The sequence below is a fragment of the Sphaerodactylus townsendi genome, linkage group LG01 (genome assembly GCF_021028975.2).
Source record: "Sphaerodactylus townsendi isolate TG3544 linkage group LG01, MPM_Stown_v2.3, whole genome shotgun sequence".
Taxonomy (NCBI): Eukaryota; Metazoa; Chordata; class Lepidosauria; order Squamata; family Sphaerodactylidae; genus Sphaerodactylus; species Sphaerodactylus townsendi.
Window position 1 is genome coordinate 155,399,020 of NC_059425.1, and position 19,628 is coordinate 155,418,647.

General features: G+C 41.4%; 1 protein-coding gene across 6 annotated transcripts in view; it reads left to right on the plus strand.

The window, feature by feature from the left end:
* Nucleotides 1-19,628, plus strand: part of SNTG2 (syntrophin gamma 2) — a 354,452-nt gene that overhangs the window by 154,005 nt on the left and 180,819 nt on the right. For all 6 annotated transcript variants that reach the window (XM_048497891.1, XM_048497919.1, XM_048497904.1 and 3 more), the window contains 2 exons: nucleotides 9,065-9,108; nucleotides 9,209-9,250. In XM_048497891.1, coding sequence (XP_048353848.1) covers nucleotides 9,065-9,108; nucleotides 9,209-9,250 — 86 coding nt within the window. The remainder of the gene's footprint in view (nucleotides 1-9,064; nucleotides 9,109-9,208; nucleotides 9,251-19,628) is intronic.

Consider the following 19,628-nt stretch of genomic DNA (forward strand, 5'->3'; position numbering starts at 1 on the left):
GGCTGCCACTTTACCACTGAAAACTTGAAGAGCTGGAGGAATTTAGTAATTTCCTCTCTGATGGAAAAAAAACATATTGTTGCTACTGAGCTATGTTTGGCTACTGGGATGGCATATGAACACTGCCTTGTCCATGTATGATTAAACTGTGGATGCCAAGATTTGTACTGATTCACTTGTTCTATCTGCCGTCTGTGCTTTTTCCACAGATGTGCTTTTTCCACGTACTACTAAAGACCATTACTTCTGATATATCAATATTAATTTTCTGTGGATTAGTCTTGCAGTATTGTGAAAATGCCTTACAGAGATGTTTCAGACCCTTTTGAGTGTGAGATAGTAAAATTGCACTATTAGCATGTAATAAAAGGGGAAATAGGTCTCTCAAAAGTTGGGATCATTAGCATCGACTGATAACATAGGAGCCAGGCCATTCAAATACAAGTTGAGTAGAAAGGATGCAGGCCAGCTTAACGCTCTTGGAAACTTAAATTTTGTGGTATGTAGCCCAATGATATTATATCTAACTTGACATGTTGTGGAGGAATGCAAGTTTCTAATGAGGAAGAGGATTGTTGATACCCATTTCAGATAACTTATTCCAGAGAATATCTCTGGAGATGGAATCAACAGCGCCCTTGAGATCAATGAAAGCCTCATAAAGTTTCCACTATTATGCACTGAAAATTGTTGCCTCTTTCATTCATTCAGCACCTCTAAGGGCTCAGAGTCGTCTACTGTTGGTATGTAAATAACCTCACAAGTTGCTAACTACAGAGTCCCTCTTCTTCCACTCTTCCCCCTACATCTCCTGCTCCTTCTCTCACATGAATTGTTCTTACCAGGTGAATTGGTCGGTGCTAGACATTCTCTTGCAGGATTAGTCAATGTCAGCAACTTATCAATACAAGGTTGCTTTGCCAAATGCCGGTGTGGGTTCAGGTCAGAATTGGCCCTGTATCATCCCCCCCCCCATCTTTTATAATTTTAACTATATACTTGCTGATGTCTGCTTTCATGCAACTTCTGTTACACAAGTCAAAATATCTTAAACAAACCTCCTTAGAGGTTACAAAATTCTTCAGATCAAAGTCAGCTAAGCCAAGGTAGAGGACAATTTTTAAAAATTGAGAATCTGAATTGTAAGAACAGACTAAATGAAATAGGAGCTTGTTTCTGCTGCTGCCTGGTCAGCTCCATCTTGGCAGACCTAGCAGGATACAGTTTTAAGAACCCTGGGATGGCTTTGTTAGAGATAGCCTGTATATATCATTACAGGCATTAGGTCCAATGGAATGTCATTGTTTCTCTTGACTTTTGTTAAAGTTTTGTCTTCACCTGTGGGACCTATTATCTTTTAGAGACGCCCCCTCAAGTTGTATCCCTAAGGACTGTTGGTATGGGGATCAATAGGGAAGGGTCTCCCATTGGAATTGTTAGAGCCTAGGATCCTGCCTGCTAACCATAAAATACATTTTTCTGGCAGTAGCAGACTTCCCCATCCAGTGAATGAGATAGAAATTCATGGTAACTGAAAAAACATGTTATCTTTCTCGAAAGATATATTCTTGTCATTTTGGAAAAGATATATAGCAAGTTTTTAATTTTTTGCTCATACCCCCCATCCCCACACATACATACACCTTTACCATTTTAGTTCAATATTCATTGTTTACATGACATGAGCTATGGAAGGATATATGTACTTTTGTTTTATTAAAGACAGTTGCAGAGTACATGTGAAGAGACAGAAGTATATTAATTTATACCCTATTGGCTATGTGTACTCACTGTGATTAGTGTTAGAATGGGAGAAAATGCTGAACTTCCAAAAGAAGAAGGGAATGTTTGTGCAGTAAATATACAATCCATTGTTGTAGACAATTCTAAATCAGGTGTAAACTTCATTTTACTAACTTTGAAAATTCAGAGTTTTATTAAAGCAAAGGACTTAAATTCCTAATCTTTTCCCTTTAGTGCTGTTCCAAGTTAATATTCTGAAACCAAAAATTCATGTCATTGTCTCTTTATCACCACTGTAGTAAGCTTCTGTTTGAACACCATACCAATATAATAACCACGAGACTGTAAATAAAGTCTATGAAACTGTGTTTTGATTGATGTGCCATCTGGGGAAAAGCAGAAAGCAACTACAAAATAAAATACATTTTAGATAAAATGATCAGGTTGGCAGCATGAGTTTTTCCATTATCCAGAGGTAGCAAGAAATCACAAGAGAAACATCATCCTATTAATCTGTGATAGCTTCAGAGCTACAAGCAGCTCTGTCTTCTTGGCAGGCAAACTGTCCCCCTGTCTGTTGTCTCCAAAATTCCACAGGATGCCAAGTCAGAAGCCTATAATTGAGACCACATAGTCTACCTAACTTTCAGTTCTGCCGAAGTTCTCTTCCATCAGCCAAGCACTTATACAAAATCTTGGTGCCATGTTCCAGTTTTAATCCCCAATAGTGCCTAGTTAGTGTTTTTATTTAGAATATTAATATGCCCACCATTCTCATCAACCTGCAAAGCAATCCTAAGCAGAGTTACACCCTTCTAAGACAACTGACTTCAATTGACTTAGGTTTAATGTTCTTTAGAATTAGACAGTCAGTTGCTATTAAGACTGAGTCTGCAAGATTTTGCATGTTTCTGCATGCTGAGTCTGAATCCAGGCATCATGATAAACTATGCTTTGAGCAACAAACCCCAGTTAGACTATCAGGAATCCGGAAGGACTTTAAAGACAAACAAATATTATTTTAGCAACAGTTTCCTTGAAGCAAAACTCACTTCCTTGGATGCAAAATAACCAGTACACAAATATGTAAAGTTGCAACCAAATATATATGTCAATAGCAGATATGTAAATGACAAATCCAATTTGTGAATAAAGCTCAAGTTATTCTCTCTCGTGTATTCTCTGTTGGGGAATTTAACAGTAATTAGCTAATTAAGCAGATACAGGCCTGTCTATAATGACAGCCATACAGAAGCCATGTTTTTTTAACTTGCCTGCTTCTAAAAAGACATCGCTACCAAGTCAAGGATGGCTGCTTTGCTTTGCTTAAGCATTACTGATTAACTGGACCCTAAAACAATATGCTCTAAGGAAAATGGCCATGACAACCAAAAAAGGTTATATAGTGAAAATTAATCATTAGGCTATCTTCACAGGGTGTTGGCTTTGAAATACATGTTGTTTGTGTAATTTATATCAACTTGTTTGCATCTTCAAGGGACAGCCAGGGAAGGAGCTCTCACCTTGTATGTCACTCTAGACTGCAGTAAAATCTAGAAGGACGCCTCTCTGCAGGGAGGTAGGTATAGATTTTTATAGGGGGGTTGGGGAGCGGGGCCACACCCCACCTGCCCCTGGGGACGTGGCCACACCTCCCAAGCCCCACCCCCGGCCTCAGTGTTTATAAAAATAGCTCTCCAAGGCCAGGGACAGCAGACTCCCCTGCCCTGCCCTCCCCCGCCAGCAGCCCCTTCTGCCCTCCCCTCTAGGCAGAGGCATAGCGAGGGAAAATGGAGCCTGGTGCAAAATCTGAGCCCGCCCCCCCCCCCCGGGCAGCTGCTGTGATGCTGGAATCCATCCCCAAACAGCATCACTTTCAATGGTGTTTAAACTGGAAAGCCCAAATTCTCAGCAGTGGCATAGGAGGTTAAGAGCTCGTGTATCTAATCTGAAGGAACTGGGTTTGATTCCCAGCTTTGCCGCCTGAGCTGTGGAGGCTTATCTGGGGAATTCAGATTAGCCTATACACTCCCACACACACCAGCTGGGTGACCTTGGGCTAGTCACAGCTTCTCGGAGCTCTCTCAGCCCCACCCACCTCACAGGGTGTTTGTTGTGAGGGGGGAAGGGCAAGGAGATTGTAACCCCCTTTGAGTCTCCTGCAGGAGAGAAAGGGGGGATATAAATCCAAACTCTTCTTCTTCTTTTAAATACACCTTAAAGGAAGAATCTGGGGTCCCCAGTTTAAACAACATTGAAATGATGATGTTTGTGGGTGGATTATCCCCCACCCTGAAACAGCATCACTTCCAAACTTCACAAAACCTAGTATTCAACTTTGAATGTACCGTATATACTCATGTATAAGTCGAATTTTCCAGCACGTTTTTTGTGCTGAAAAAGCCCTCCTCAACGAATATGCGAGCCACCCGCAGCCGCCGCAGCCCGTCGTCCCCCTCACTCACTCAGGCATCTTTTCAGGGAAGCTGCCACTCCGGGCAGCCTGTCTTTGGAGCATTGCCCTTTTAAGAAAGATAGAGACAGGCTGCCCGGAGTGGCAGCTTCCCCGAAACGGAGTCTGCAGAGCCTGCGGGGAAAGAAAAAGATGACTGAGTAAGTGAAGGGCGGTGGCGGAGGGGTGGTGGGGCGGTGGGCAGCAGCCTGCTGTGCCTGCTGTGCACCCCACAGGCGTGCATCCAGCATCATGGGTGGCCCCGGCTCTTCCTTGCCCTCACCTGCTATGGGGACAGCAGTCATCTGCTTTTTGTGTTTCCTTGCTTGCAAGCAAGGAAACACCAGAGTAGCCAAGGCCTGGAGCTGCTGTGGGGATCTGGGAGGGAGTGATCCAGTGGGGAGTGGGCACCATGGCTCTTCCCTGCCCCCGCCTGCTTTGGAGTTTCCTTTCTTGCCAGACAGAGCAGTTGTCTGCTTTTGGGGTTTCTTTGCTTGCAAGCAAGGAAACCCCAAAAGCAGGCAAATGCTCTATCTGGCATTTCCTTGCTTGCAAGCAAGGAAACACCAGAGCAGCCAAGGGCTGGGACTGCTGTGGGGATCCAGGAGGCGGGGGGGAGCGATCCAGTAGGGAGCGGGCACCCTGGCTCTTCCCTGCTCTTGCCTGCTTTGGAGTTACCACCCTAGACTTATACACGAGTCAATAAGTTTTCCCAGTTTTTGGTGGTAAAATTAGGTGGTTCGACTTATACGTGGGTCGACTTATACACGAGTATATACGGTATTTTACTGTGGCTCAGCTTCTGTCATAACCAACAGTGTTCTGTAAGAACACGATCAGTGCAAGTGCTCTGTTTTCAAGAGTGATGCCAAAAATGTGTGAGCTTTTGCAGTTTGCATGTCTTCATGGCATTTCAAACATGCTATAAAAAGGGACCCAAAATGGATTTAAAAACAGAGTAACTTCTTCTTTATATTGCACGTGTACCTAGACAAACGCAGAGATAAAACTTGGTAGCATAAGAACCCAGTTTTAATTTTTTTTCTCCATTCAATGTGTCACATTTACAAACTATTACTGCATCTATATTTATGCATGTCAGATGAGGATCATAGAACAGTGGTAGAAGATCCCAGATTCGTTCTGGTTCACAGTTTGTTTACAACCAGGATAGAGCAGACACCTGTTTGAAAACTGCTGCATGGACCAGTGCTCTGAGACAGTTGCCTATATACAAGCTTGGGACTTCTGCAGATGGTTTGCCTATACCTTTGTAATTCCACATTGTGCATTGCTTGCAGAATGCTGTTGGATGCTCACATTGTCATTTAATTTGAGGTGCCTTATCTTACTGCATTGTTCAATTGCATTGTTTACTATGTGTCTTTTACTGTATAGTCACTTGCGGCTTCTGTTTGTTCAGTTTTGTACTTTTAGTCCTATTACATTATCCATTCAATTTTCCATACTATATGCCATTTTTTTCTGTGTACTCTGTAATCCCCCTTGCATATCAGTGAGAAAGGTGGGCTAAATAATAAATAAGCTCAATAAAAATAAAATTATACTCCTATTTTTAGAATAAAACTATGCCCTGTAGCACCACACTAGAGCTCTCATTTTGCAAATGCACATTTTGCACTTGCTTTGTAATGTTGATCATTCGTTAGACTATACGTACTGGACCACCTGCCATGCCTGCATAAAATCATTTCTTGGAATACAGCAGAACATATGCACTAAACACAAAATATATTTTATGTTTAAAGTATAGCACCACAGTGAAGGGAAATGAAAATAAAAGTTGTTACAGTTCCCACTTTTTGGGGCTCTGCTGGGGTGTTTCTTTTTGCACTATATTTCAGGAGGTCTGTTCAAACTTCCCACTGAAGGAGATCTGACCAATCAACTTGGGTGTACTGTACTTCAAAGTGCGAAGGAAGAAGTTAGGGTATATATAGGAATTAATGAGTGTCAGAGCAGAGAGTATTCTCCACTGATTTCCCTCCCAGCCGGCAATTTCCATATCACTGCAACAGATAGCCAGGTGTGATATATGTATGCTGATTCTTCTCCAATCTGGGATGCTGATCTCCTTTGCTCATGTTGGTATAATGGAGTTTTGGGGTTCACTGAAAACTCCACATAGCAGAATATAACAGATTGTTTTAAGCACTCATTTAATAATGAACTGACTACAATTTTGTTTAGGAGCAGAGTACTATATTCCTTCAGTACAGTAGATTTGCAGCTGCCTATTGTGGTTTTGATGCAATTAAAGATTTTCTTTGCCATCTATACCTTTTGTATTCATAATAGTACTATTTCAGCCCCTACAAGTGATAAATATTATTTGTAGTGTACAATTTTGGGGGAAGAAGTTTGGCCTTTATTGTAGATGTTCAATTGTATTCATTTTTCTGTGAACAAAACAATCTTCTCGACTCCTCAATGACGTTGTTTGGGTTATGGCCTTTTGTATATTGCTTTTGTTTCTCCAGTAATAAGAATAACAATAATTTCAGCTCCTAATATATACCTGAGGCATTTTGAGACGTTCAGAAAAAATATTTCTGTGCTATTTCATTCCATTTCTCACTTTTCTTGATATTGAAAATAAGAATAAAAGCATCATTATAGAGCAATCTTTTTGAAATCCAAGCTAATCGTAAGCTTTTGCCAGTCAAATTGTACACAAAGTAGTTATGTTCCTTGGAAGACATGGAACAACTCTTTGATGCATTGTCTCATAAACCTTCAACATGTTTGGATTCTTCTGGTATGACATGAACACTTTAATTCTCTTGCTTTATAAAGAAATTTCAGAGCGTACAAAGCAGCATATTCTATCGATCAGGAAACAACAGAAGTAGGATAAATGAGGGAGGAGGTCTCACCATCAGCCTCCGCCTTCCATACAATTTCCCAGTTCTAGGAATGACTGATCAGTCATTTCCTCCTTGGCCCTATTCTAAGGTGACCAGATGGTCACCTTTGTGATCCGGGACGGGGGGGAGGCGGGACAGTCACAGGGCGGGAAACGGCAAGCCCCAGAAGGCCTTGCACGCGGGAGGCTGCCGCACTGCCTTGTGCCCCAGAAGGCAGTGCGACAGCCTCCCAAAAATCGGGACAATTTGAAGAACTGCGGGACACGGGACAAATTGTTTAAAGGCGGGACTGTCCCACCAAAAGCGGGACATCTGGTCAACCTACCCTATTCCCTGTCTTCCTCTTATACTACCAATCCCATCCCTTTCACTGGTTCACCCTAACCAGGGCCTCAGGGTTAGGAACAGGCCTGCCAGACACAAGGCCTGGCTCATAGCACTGAAATCACCCCTGGCTGCTCCTGCTTCTCTGCCTGTCCACAAATGGCATGGCTTGCCCCGGCAGGGTTTGCCACCCCAGTGGCATGGCTTGCCACCGGCAGGGTCTGCCACCCTGGCACACATCTGCCTTCCTCCAGACTACCAAGTTCTGCCACCTACCTGGCCACCCATTGCCCCTGGTTTGTTGGCAGCAATCCTGCCACAGGACTGGTGGTGGCATTGCCTGTGACCGCAGGGAGGAACATCGGCCTGGCAAGTCCTGGGTGACAGCCCCACCTGCAGGCCAAGCTCTGCTGCCATCACAAAACATCCTATATGCATGCAGGTTGGGGAGGTAGCCTGAAGTCCTGCTGCTCCTTTTACACAATCACTGTACAAATAAGTGAAATCAAAAGACATAATAACAGTGCTGCTCCCTGAATGTAATGAAATGTAGTAGCACAATTCAGTTGTTTGATAATCTCAAGCCTCATGTGACTGCACTTCCTCAATGCAGTGTTAATGTGGGACTGGAGTTAAGCAGTTCTCACTCCCAGCCTCCAGGTCATGTGCCTAACTCCATATTATGTTTGTTTTTTTGTATTTGTGGTAGAGCTGAGAGTTTGAATATGAGGATTTATGCCAAATAGTCATCACAATAGTCTCAGTTTCACAAATGGTAGTGATTTCAACCAACTATGAAGGTGTGGATTTCTAAGTGAGTGCAAAGAAATATGAGCTTAGTATACTGAGCTGTGGAAAATTTGATAGCAGCAACACATATGTGAACTAGGCTCTTAAAATGTAGATTTTGGCTGTTCTCTAAAACAACATTTTGTAAAACATTGTATCTGAATGAAATTCTAGGTGAAACACAGATATATTGCCAAATATTCAAAAGCTTGTGCTCATTATTTTATGATATTTTGGTTGGTCCTAATAAAAGATATTCCACTACAGTTTGTAATGTAACAGAAACTTTTAAAATAATAATAATAATAATAAAACAAATACTATAATGGTACTTTGGAATGTGTGCTGTTGGCAAGGTGACATTGCTGTTAACTTAATGTTGTCGAAACTATAAATTACTGGTGGAAATAATAAATTATGTTTCTCTAGTAATAAAATAGATTCAAAGTTCACTTCAAATTGCTTTATTAAATTCTGTGTGCATCCCCTTTGATTATAGTAGTCTTTGCATAACTTCTCAGGAGGAAAGAACAAGAGATGCAAAATTCCTATTTTACTGCCTTACCAAAGCTAATGAAAATTATGAATCACGGTTCTTCCATAATTTGATGAAATCCATTATTAGTGACAAGTGACATTTGTGTGCCATATTAAATAATCTTTTGTGACTGGAAAGTAGCTCTCTTAATTTTCTTAGAATTGGTACCAATCTATTTAGCTTTACTGAATGATTGCTATGCTACTAGCATTTTTATAAGAGAGGCAGTTTTACAAATGACTGTTACAAGAACAGCACTTGAAACAATTGCTGAAGAAAAATGTGTCGGAATTCTTTCCATTAATATGTGATTCTTTTATAACTCTACAGCGGACCAGTCAGGAATGTTATTTATAGGAGATGCAGTAATGCAGGTCAGTTTATTCTCGATACTTGATTCAACCATGTCACTATTTTAATGCTTGAATTAAAGCCAGCTATTAACCTGGTTTTTCAAATGTGACTTTTTTATAGGTCAATGGCATAAATGTAGAAAGTGCTACCCATGAAGAAGTGGTAAGTTCTGTATTTTCTGTTCCTCCTTTCCCCTTTATGTGCTGAATTTTGCCTTGACCTTGTAAATTTTAGTGCACTTTTTTGAGAAACCTCAAAAATGGGTTCAACTACTTTTTCATATAGCCCATACACTTTCTCTACACTTGCTGTACACTTATTATTTTTCTTCTTATATTTTTCTTGTATACTTCTTGTACATTTGCATTTTTCTTCTTGAGATGAAGCATGTTGTTACTCCTTGGCTCCTTTTAGATTTGCTTTTCTACACTGGATGTCATCCAAATCTGAGCAAAGTGATACAGGGATGGACATTTCATACAACTTGTTTCAATCCATCAATGAGTTATCTCTGAAGCACTCTGACTGCTTCAAACAGTGCCATTATTTCCCCCCCTGGCTTTTTCTGTACTGTGTTCTTTTTCAGCTCCCTCCCCTGCACCAGATGTTGTAAGATTTGCACTATAGCAGCACTATTGACATGCTGTTGAAAAAGAATGCGGCTCTCCAGCATTGTTTGAAGGCAGTTGCTGGTTGGTTGAAGCAAAGCAGGTTAAAACTTAATCCAGTGAAGATTGAGGTCCTGTGGGTGGGTCACGGGGGGGAGGGGAACGGGGTTTCAGCCACCATTGCTAGAGGGGGATCCTTTATTGGTTGCCCCCTTTGCCCGGAGCCTGGGGGTTTCTGCCCGGAGCCTCTGCGTTCGGCAGAGGACAATTTGCTGGTGGTCCCAAGCCAACTCCATGATATGACTGGCCTCTACCCAGGTCAGGGCCTTTAGTGCCCTGGCCCTGACCTTGTGGAACACTCTCCCCCACCCACCATCTGGACCCTGCGGGACTTAGAACAGTTCCGCAGGGCCTGCAAGACGGAGCTGTTCCACCGGGCTTTTGGGGAGGTCAGCTGTTGAGGGTGCCATCCCTTGCATTCCAAGCACTCTATATTCTATTCTTGGAGTACGCATTTATTGTGTCTGACCGCCCTGGTGACTTTACTGCTGATTTTGTCACTTGTTCTAAAGTTAAGGTTGAAGTTGTTGTTACCTGATGTTTTAGTTGGAATTTTATTGTGACTGTTTTATTCATTTGTACACTGCCCAGAGCCCTTTGGGGATGGGGTGGTATAATTAAATTTGATAAATAAACAAACAAACAAACAAACAAACAAACAAATAAATAAATAAATAAATGTGACATGGAAAAAGGCAGGACAAAATAGTGGTTCTTTCAGAAGCTCAGACAGCATACTGCCGTGGTGGCGAACCTTTGGCACTCCAGATGTTATGGACTACAATTCCCATCACCCCCTGCCAGCATGGCAATTGGCCAGGCTGGCAGGGGCTGATAAGGTGTAATCCAACATCTAGATATAAAATGCTGCTCCTACTAACCTCTGGAACAATTCAGAAGCACAAGTTAGAACCTGAAAACAGAAGAAAGTAGTTTTCATAAAATGTGGCTGAATTCTGAGATGTCAATGGGAGGTTTTTTTTAAAAAGTTTTTAAAATCCATTAGTAATCGGGAGCCCAAATGGTTGTGTTTGAAGTGACACAAAAGTGTCACTTCAGTGACGTTAGTAGTTGGCTGTTCAAACAGATTATAATTGTTTAGAAAGGAATATTACACGTCTAAGATCAGGGAAAAGTAAGACAGTTGCTTCTGGTATTAATTTATTGGCCTAGCTTTAGCATATTTGTGAACTGATGCTTGCATATGTATGTGATACGTTATGTATCAAAGGAAAGTGTGATGAGGCTCTCAGAGTTGGCTGAAGCCAATTAGGTGATGGTAAATCACTAGAGATTGGAGCGGGATACCAGGACGTTAAATATTTACATTTGGATTGTTACCCATCTCAATTATCAGCATGTGTTTTTATTCCACTCTTTATTTCTTTGACTTTACTTCCCTATATATGTGTACTCAAAACCCGAAGCAGTATATTTAGCATTCTTCCGGTGCTGGGCTTCTTTGGACCCAAACTGTAAAGTACTGGCATACTTGAAAGCTGCATAAATGGCAGATCAACTAATATTACAGCCTAGAAAGGGAAATACATTCCAAATGCAGAGGTCTGGTTTTGAGTTGCAGCTTACCTGTATTGTAGTCTTTTAGAAAGAAGAGAATGTACAACAAACACACCTTTCTACCAAGTATCTTGCACCTTACCTCTGTCCTCTCTATTCTTTTTGTTGCCCATTTACTTTTTCTGTTGTGTGGGTTGAGTAGGGGGTTGGACTACCACCCCTTTTCAACTTTATGATTCTATGCAACTATGCAGGAAAGAGTAAGAGACAGGAATTAACCAGGTTGCCAGAACTTTGCCTGGCAATCCTAGAAGCCTTTGAGGGTGCAACATGGGAGTACTGTCAGAGTGGCAGCATGGTGTCACTTCTAGGTTTGACATGAAAATGATGTCATGGAGTCATATTGATGGAGAATTTGGATGTATTTCTTCCTGCTGGCCTACCAATTGTAAGTTGAGGGTTGTCAGGGGAGTTTCCCACCATAGCAGGTGGCCTGCCAACCCTAGTAATAACCCAAACTCCACATTATTAGATAATCACTATACTTTACGCAAAATCACCAACAAAATATTCACGAGAGCCCTTTTTACTGTAATACTATCTTTAGCTTTCTTTCCACTTCCATGGGTTTTGTTTTTTGCTGTTTGCATTATTCAGTACATCAGTAAAAAATACACAGAAGTCCTATGACCCCTTAAAAACGAACAGATTTTTGGTGGTAGACGCTTCCATGGAATGGAATTCCCATTATCAGATGAGTTAACAGCATTAGCTTTCAGACAAGTTATCCATCTCTTATTATTTTTAGGGTGGATTGTGTTTGCTTCTCTTTATCTTTTTATTGATAGTTTTTTATCTTTTTATTGATAGTTATGTTTCATCATTTCCTGTACTTTTATTAATAGGTAAAAGTAGCAGCCCCCATTTATTTTTAAGAACTATCCATGTGAATTAAAATTATTAAATGTGTGTATGTTAGATTGGGAAAGGGACTTTTTGATTTATTGTTGATTAGCTATTTTTTAATAAAATTCCTTATCTTCATCAGCTAAATCTATATTGAAATGTAAGCAGCATATTGCTCTGAAATTAACCTATGTAATTCCCTGGCTAAATTGATCCTGGTACTTAGTACCTTTTCCAAATGTGCTGTATTCCTGTGGCATGGGTATTAATCACCTCTAGCCAGCATGTCCCAAGATGAACTTTTAGTTCTAAGTAAACAGATATGCCTTACCACATTGTCTTGTCTCGTTCCCCTTGGTTAATAGTGCCCCTGTTTAAGTTTCCTCTTGTCTAGGGGAATCTTCTAGGGAAGGGGCTATGGCAGAACATCCCAAATTCAGTCCCCAGCATCTGTACTGGTAGGGATCATTGAACAGAAAGTTACTTTTATGATCAGGGAAGGCTCCAGGCCTGGATTTAGTGCCTAACCATTTAAGGCTAATTCAGCACAACGGGCTATGATTTTATTCCAAATCATCTATGAAATTAACCTCTGATGGAAAATCCTCATGATTTGGAAACTCTCTATTATTGTTCCAATTTTTAAGAAAGGTTCCAAAACAGATGCAGCAAATTGCTATCCCATCAACCTTCTCGCATCAGTGGCAAAGATATATAATTCATATCTATACCTCAAATTAGAGGAATGGATAACCTCTATTAATATATTAGGATGAGAACAATTTGGCTTTAGGAAGGGCTTTGCTCCTTAAGATCATTACTTAAATTTTACCTCTGAAAAATATAATACATAAGGTAAATTATTTGTCACATTTATAGATCTTAAAAGAGATTTTGACACTATATCTAGGACTAGACTGTAGGGAAAATTGGAGCGTACTTCAATTGACAAAGATTGCTTTGGCTATTAAAAAAACTCCTCATCTCTCTTGTGTGGCTCAAATATGCTGTGGAGAAAAGGGACCCCTTATGGAGTGCTTTCATCTCGATAGAAAAGTGAAGCAAGACTATCCCTTTTGGCACCCTTACTTTTCAATTTGCATTTGAATGACCTTGCAATTGCTGTCTCTTCAGCAGAATTTCATCCTTCACACTAATGTTCAAATGCATTAACCCTACTCCCTTATGCAGATGATGCTATTCTTATATTTTGGATCCAGTCATATTGAGAAGACTCGTAAACTGCTTCTCAAAATACTGTAAGTCTGAAAAACTTCAGATCAGTTATTCAAAATGGAAGGTTATAGTTTTCTCTGAAGCCAAAACCATCTTTATGGCTTGGATAACTGATGATACCCAATTATAACAAGTTTCTAAATTCCATACCTGGGCTTGATTTTTGTCCTAATATCAACTGGCAATCCCATTTCAAATTTATAACAAACCAAATTTAACCCTCAGTGAAAGCAATTGAACACATTTTCTTTTCCAAGGAAGGCAAATATATTCCATGAGGATTTGCAGGTCTTCAGCATGAAAATTATTCCACAGCTCATATATAGAGTCTCAGTGTGGATTCTTCAGGCCAGTAAGAATTTAGACCATCTTTTGTGTCAAGTTATTCCACAGCTCATATATAGAGCCTCAATGTGGATTCTTCAAGCCAATAAGAATTTAGACCATCTTTTGTGTGAAGTTTGGGATGAATTGTTTGTTTATTTCTGTAATTTATACCTTGTCCTATACCATAGTCTCAGGATGACTAACAAGTGGGGATGAAACCCACATTAAAACATACAAAGTTAAAATGTCATGGAACCTTTTGGGGCTTTAAACATAATTGTCCATACCTTGAATTGGGCCCAATAACAAATAGGGAGCCAGTGCAATTCGTTCAAAGCTGGTGTTATATGTAACCTACCAGATTGACCTGTCAGAAGTTTAGTTACTGCATTTTGCACCAGCTCCAACTTTCAGACCATCTTCAAGGGAAGCCCTATGTAGAGCACATTACAGTAGTCAAGACAAGAAGTTACCAGAGCGTACAAAGCTGGCGAACCAGTCAGAGCTGCTGGTTGGCACTCCTGGCTACTGCTGCCACCTGCAATTCCAAGGACAAAGCAGAATCCAGGAGCACCCCCAGGTCTCGTACCCAGTCCTTCAGGTGCAACACCGCTTCATCCAGCACAGGGTGCCCCATGATCTCATGGACATGGGGACCCACCACCCACAATACCTCCATCTTATTTGGATTCAGTTTCAGTCTGTTGGTTCTCATCCATTCCAATACCACTTCCAAGCAAGCATCCAACACCCGAAGAACCTCACCTGAATCAGATGGAAATGAGAGGTAGAGCTGGGTGTCATCTACATATTGATGATACCTCACTCCAGATCCTCTGATGACCTCTCACAGCGGCTTCATATAGGGGGGATAGCACCAAGCCCTGGGGAACCCCACAGTGAAGCTCCCAGGGCTAGGAGCAATAATCCCCCCACTGCTACTCTCTGGAGCCGGCCCCAAAGAAAAGACGGGAACCACTGCAATACAGTGCTCCCCAATCCCAACCCATGGAAACGCTCCAGGAGGATACCTTGGTCAATGTTACCAAAAGCAGCAGAGAGATCCAGGAGAATTAACAAGGAGGTATTCCCCCTGTCCCTCTCCCATGAAAGGTAATCCATCAGGACGACCAAGGTCATTTCTGTGCTGAAACCCCTCCTGAAACCAGATCAGAATGGATCTAGATAATCAGCTTCCTAGATCTAGATACTCAGAATTACAAGAACCCCAACATGTGTAGCTGGGGTAATTTTAAGGTTAGAACTGGGTCAAGGCTCTATTCAGGCTAAAGTATGGCTGCAAGCATTTAAATATAGATTAAAGTTTTTTTTTCAACAAAGTATTGCCTGTGCTATGAACTGTCAAGATCAGTTTTATTCTTGTTGGATGCAAGAAACAGATTTTGATCTAGCAAAGAATGACTTATTAAGACTTTGAAAAGAGAATCTCTGTCAACTACTAAGAAACATATAAAATCCATATTATTTCAGTTCAATTATATGAGCTCTAACCAGTTCTTTGACATCCTTCCTTCTCTAAATATCCCAAGCTTACATCAGAAATCTATCAGTCCCTTGTATTTGCAGAGCACTTATGCTTGTATGTCTGAATGCTGTCCCTTCAGCAGTTTTATAGGAGATACCATAGCCTACCATATTCAGATAGAGTTTGCCAACGTGATTTGAAAAATTTATCCTAAATAATATTGAAATGTCCTCACCTTAACTCTCAGCATTATTTATGGATTGTCCCTATTTTAGCTAAATCACTTTTTTACTGTAATAAAGGTTAATGTAGACCCCTATTTACTGGTGGACAGAGACCCAACGATTATATTGGCAGTGGCCAAATATCTTTCCACCATATTTTCATTAAAGGCATAAGGACTTCCTATCTTCTCAAGATCATTAGATAAAAAGAGCTTGAAAGAAAGGAAAGGACATGGATCAGACAGTAATTTGTGAAAGACATCCATCTTAGAGAACCTCTGCCAGTCACAGTAGACAACATTGGTTTTGATGGTCTGACTCAGCGTAAGGCATTATCATGTGTAGTAGTTGTCCCAAAACAATTACTCAGTTAAGTGGTCACTTTAGGTCCTTGAGTTAGGTGGGGGGGATGGTTTTAGAACATGATAAAACCCATACATTTATGAAATACTTGCTGCTGAGAAAATGTTGTAAATTCATGGGTCATGGTTTGTTTTGCGCCTGTTCAGCCTGAAAAAGTTCTAGGAAAAGGAAAGGAACTAAGGTAAGTGTGAGAAGGGGCGCCACGGGGGGGCATTGGGGGGGCAGAAAATATAGACTAATATGCTTGAGCGGGCATTGAAGTTTGGCTCCCAACTTTACACCTGCCACCTGGGAATAAGGCCATACAGTCCGCATTCCAAAGTAGGCACTTCCTGCAGAGGAACTGATCTCGGTTTCCTCCTCCATTCCGGGTGGGTAGAAGAAATAATAGTTTATTATGTGCTACAATTCTGCAAGGTCACTATATTTGTTTGAAACATTTATGGACCATGTTCTACATATAGGCGTTTCCGCACGGCGGCGGAAACGGCTGGTCGGCGCATTCCGCGCCAACCCGAAGTCACTGGGACTGTCGACGGGATGTTCCTGGAAGGCGTGGGCGCCAGCGCCCAGCAGGCGCCCAGCCCGCCGACGGCTTGTCCTGGGCCTCCGACGCGTCGCCGAGGCCTGGGGACGCCCCAACTCTTGGCGCCGTGCTTGAGCGGCACAGGCCAGGGGAAATCCCCAGGCATAAACTGGAAGGCAGAATGGAAAATAAGATACCCGAGTCTTGGCGGGCATGAAGCCACTGCCGTTAAACGGCAGCGGCTGCGGCAGCGTATTCCAAGAACGCTTCCCAGCGTTCTGGGAATCTCGGCTTCTGAACCAACCAGAAGCAGAAGGCGCTGGCGCTACCTTTCGCCCGTCGCGAATGGCGGCCTGGAGACGGCGTTTTTACCGTCTCCAGGCTGTCATTTTCTGCCCGTGCGGAAACGGCCATAGTGTCTAAGGCAGTGAACAGTTTCTAACTACTGGGAGCCAGCATGGTGTAGCGGTTAAGAGCAGTGGACTCTAATCAGAAGACCCCACTTCTCCACATAAGTGATGGACTCTTATCTGGTGAACTGGATTTGTTTCCCCACTCCTACATTCCTTCTGGGTAACCTTGGGGAAGTCACAGTTCGTTCAGAACTCTTTCAGCTCCACCTACCTCACAAGGTGTCTGCTGAGGGAAGAGCAAGGGAACGATGTTTGTAAGCCACTTTGAGGCCCCTTCCGCACATGCAAAATAATGCGTTTTCAAACCACTTTCACAACTGTTTGCAAGTGAATTTTGCTATTCCGCACAGCTTCAAAGAGCTCTGAAAGCAGTTTGAATGTGCATTATTTTGCATGTGCGGAATGAGCCTGAGTCTCCTTACAGCAGAGAAAGATGGGGTATGTATTAAAACTCCTCTTCTAAAAATGTAAATGTATAAAATATAACATAATATAAATTTATTTTAGAAAATGAACAACCCCCCCCCAAACAGAACCAAGCGTTTAAAATAATATTTTTATTTTCTCAAGTAGAACCATGTTAATGAAAACCAGCGTCAGTAGAGAAATAAAACAGTACAGAATATAACAAGGTAATTTTTAAAAATGCTGAAACAAATCTGTATCATGGATTTTCTGCTTTACTAAACAGTGGTTCTATTGTGCTTTATTTTGATTTGTGCCTTAGTCCTCTGAACTGCAATAAAGTAAACTTACATTTAAGAAGTTGACAGTACATTCTCCTATAGCTGATGGATGACTTCAAGAGTGAGATTACTCCAAGTCCACATTCTGAAAAGCAATGACTGAAAAGGAATGACTGGTTCTAGGGGTTTTGCTGCAGCTAAGTAGACCATTGCTCCCAAGGTGGTAGCAAAAGTTGAATTACATGATGGGATTGAAAATTGCAGGTTGATAGGAAAGAGAATAATGCTTTTCTATATACCGTTCTATCACAATCCATGTCTAAATCCATATTGTGGCCAATTTCTGTTTCTGGTTATTTCTTTATATGTTTCTAAAGATCAGGATAAACATTGGTTTGGGCAGACACCACAACCCCTATGATGTAAGAAGGCTATGAGGAATCATGTTAATGTGATAGACTAACAGATCACACAGGTCAGACACCTGAAGCTGCAAGCCACAGCATACAGAGAAAGCAAAGCAAACCTATGTTAGAGGGCAAGACCTGATGCAAATTTGACATCAGCACTTCTCAAAAAGTAGATGAAGGGTGTGCCTTTTGACAAGGAAACTGTGTCACAAGTAGTAATAGGAGTAGCATTACTGCAGCACTAGGATTTTCTTGCTTCAGAGTGCAACAAAGGAGGCTAAGGGCCAAAATAGACTCTGAGAGGATCACAGATTTCCATGCATTGGTAAAAGGCAAATAGCAAGCATGCACAGTTCAGGTCAGAACTGCGTGGGTAAAGTGTCCAGTGCCAAATTGTACCTGTGATTCATTTTATATACCCAAGAATTGATTAAACCCTTTAATATGATAGGTCTATGGCCGTGGTGGCGAACCTTTGGCACTCCAGATGTTATGGACTACATTTCCCATCAGCCCCTGCCAGCATGGTCAATTGGCCATGCTTGCAGGGGCTGATGGGAATTGTAGTCCATAACATCTGGAGTGCCAAAGGTTCGCCACCACTGGTCTATGGGGTGAGGAAAATTGGGCTTTGAGAATGGGCATTGCAACTGCAAAGACCCAATTCCTGCTGCAAAGATCTTTTAAACTATGAATGAGAATGCTCTTGGTAATGAAAAGATTCTCAGGAGGTGAGGTAGGACTGAGCTTATAGGATGGAACATCCTCTGAGGCTTATCTTTTACCTAGTCATTTTTAAGCAGTGAGGACCAATCTTCATCACAGCTTGAAGAAACTCTTGAGAGAGATAAGTTGGTCTTGAAAGGCTTGAGTCTCATGGAGACTGTGTTCTGCTGAGGTTGACAAGAAGTAAGTGACAGCCTTCCTGCCTCTCTTCAGCATAAAAGCCGTTGAGAACTAACACATGTGGGCTCTCAGTGTTTGTTGGCAGCATGAGAGAGGCTTCAGTCATTGGTGGTTTTAGGACTCTAGTAGAGAGTATTTTTTTTTTTGGAATTTGACATTTTCTATCTTTAGAGTTCCTCCTTACCATTATATAGGGACCCAATCCTATTTATATATTATTCTGATATATAGCCAGTTAAGTGAAATTATTTTTTTCAGTCCTTTTACTGACATTTCTTTGTGATTGAGTATTATCTCTCATTACTGTCGTTTCTCTATTATGGTAGCTATTAATATTATTCCGAGAGAATAAAAACTACACTGCTTGATGTAGCGTTGCAAAAAGAATGCCAAGAAATCCAGTAGAACTGCAAGTCACTACAGCTGTCACGTTAAAAACCAAGCTAACAAAAGCCATACAAAAGCATTGTAAAAAAACCCAAATGATTAGAGTGACTATTAGCAAGAATGTTATTTGAAAAGTTAAATATAATGCACCTCCATTGCCCAAGTGACTAAAATTTATGTGTGTAATAGAGAGACAGAGAGAGAAATGGAATTCAAGATATCAAACAGTGTAAAGCCAACGTATTGTCGAAGGCTTTCATGGCCGTTTTCAACTGGTTGTGGTGGGTTTTCCGGGCTATGTGGCCATGGTCTCACCACGGCCACACAGCCCGGAAAACCCACCACAACCAATGTAAAGCCAGTTTCTATTGAACCAATTGCTCATTTATTAAACTAACTACTATAGGGGGGTGGGGAGATCAGTAAGTGCAATATGCTGTCTGTGCTGGCAGATTAGGCCTACCTATGGAATGGAATGTTTAAT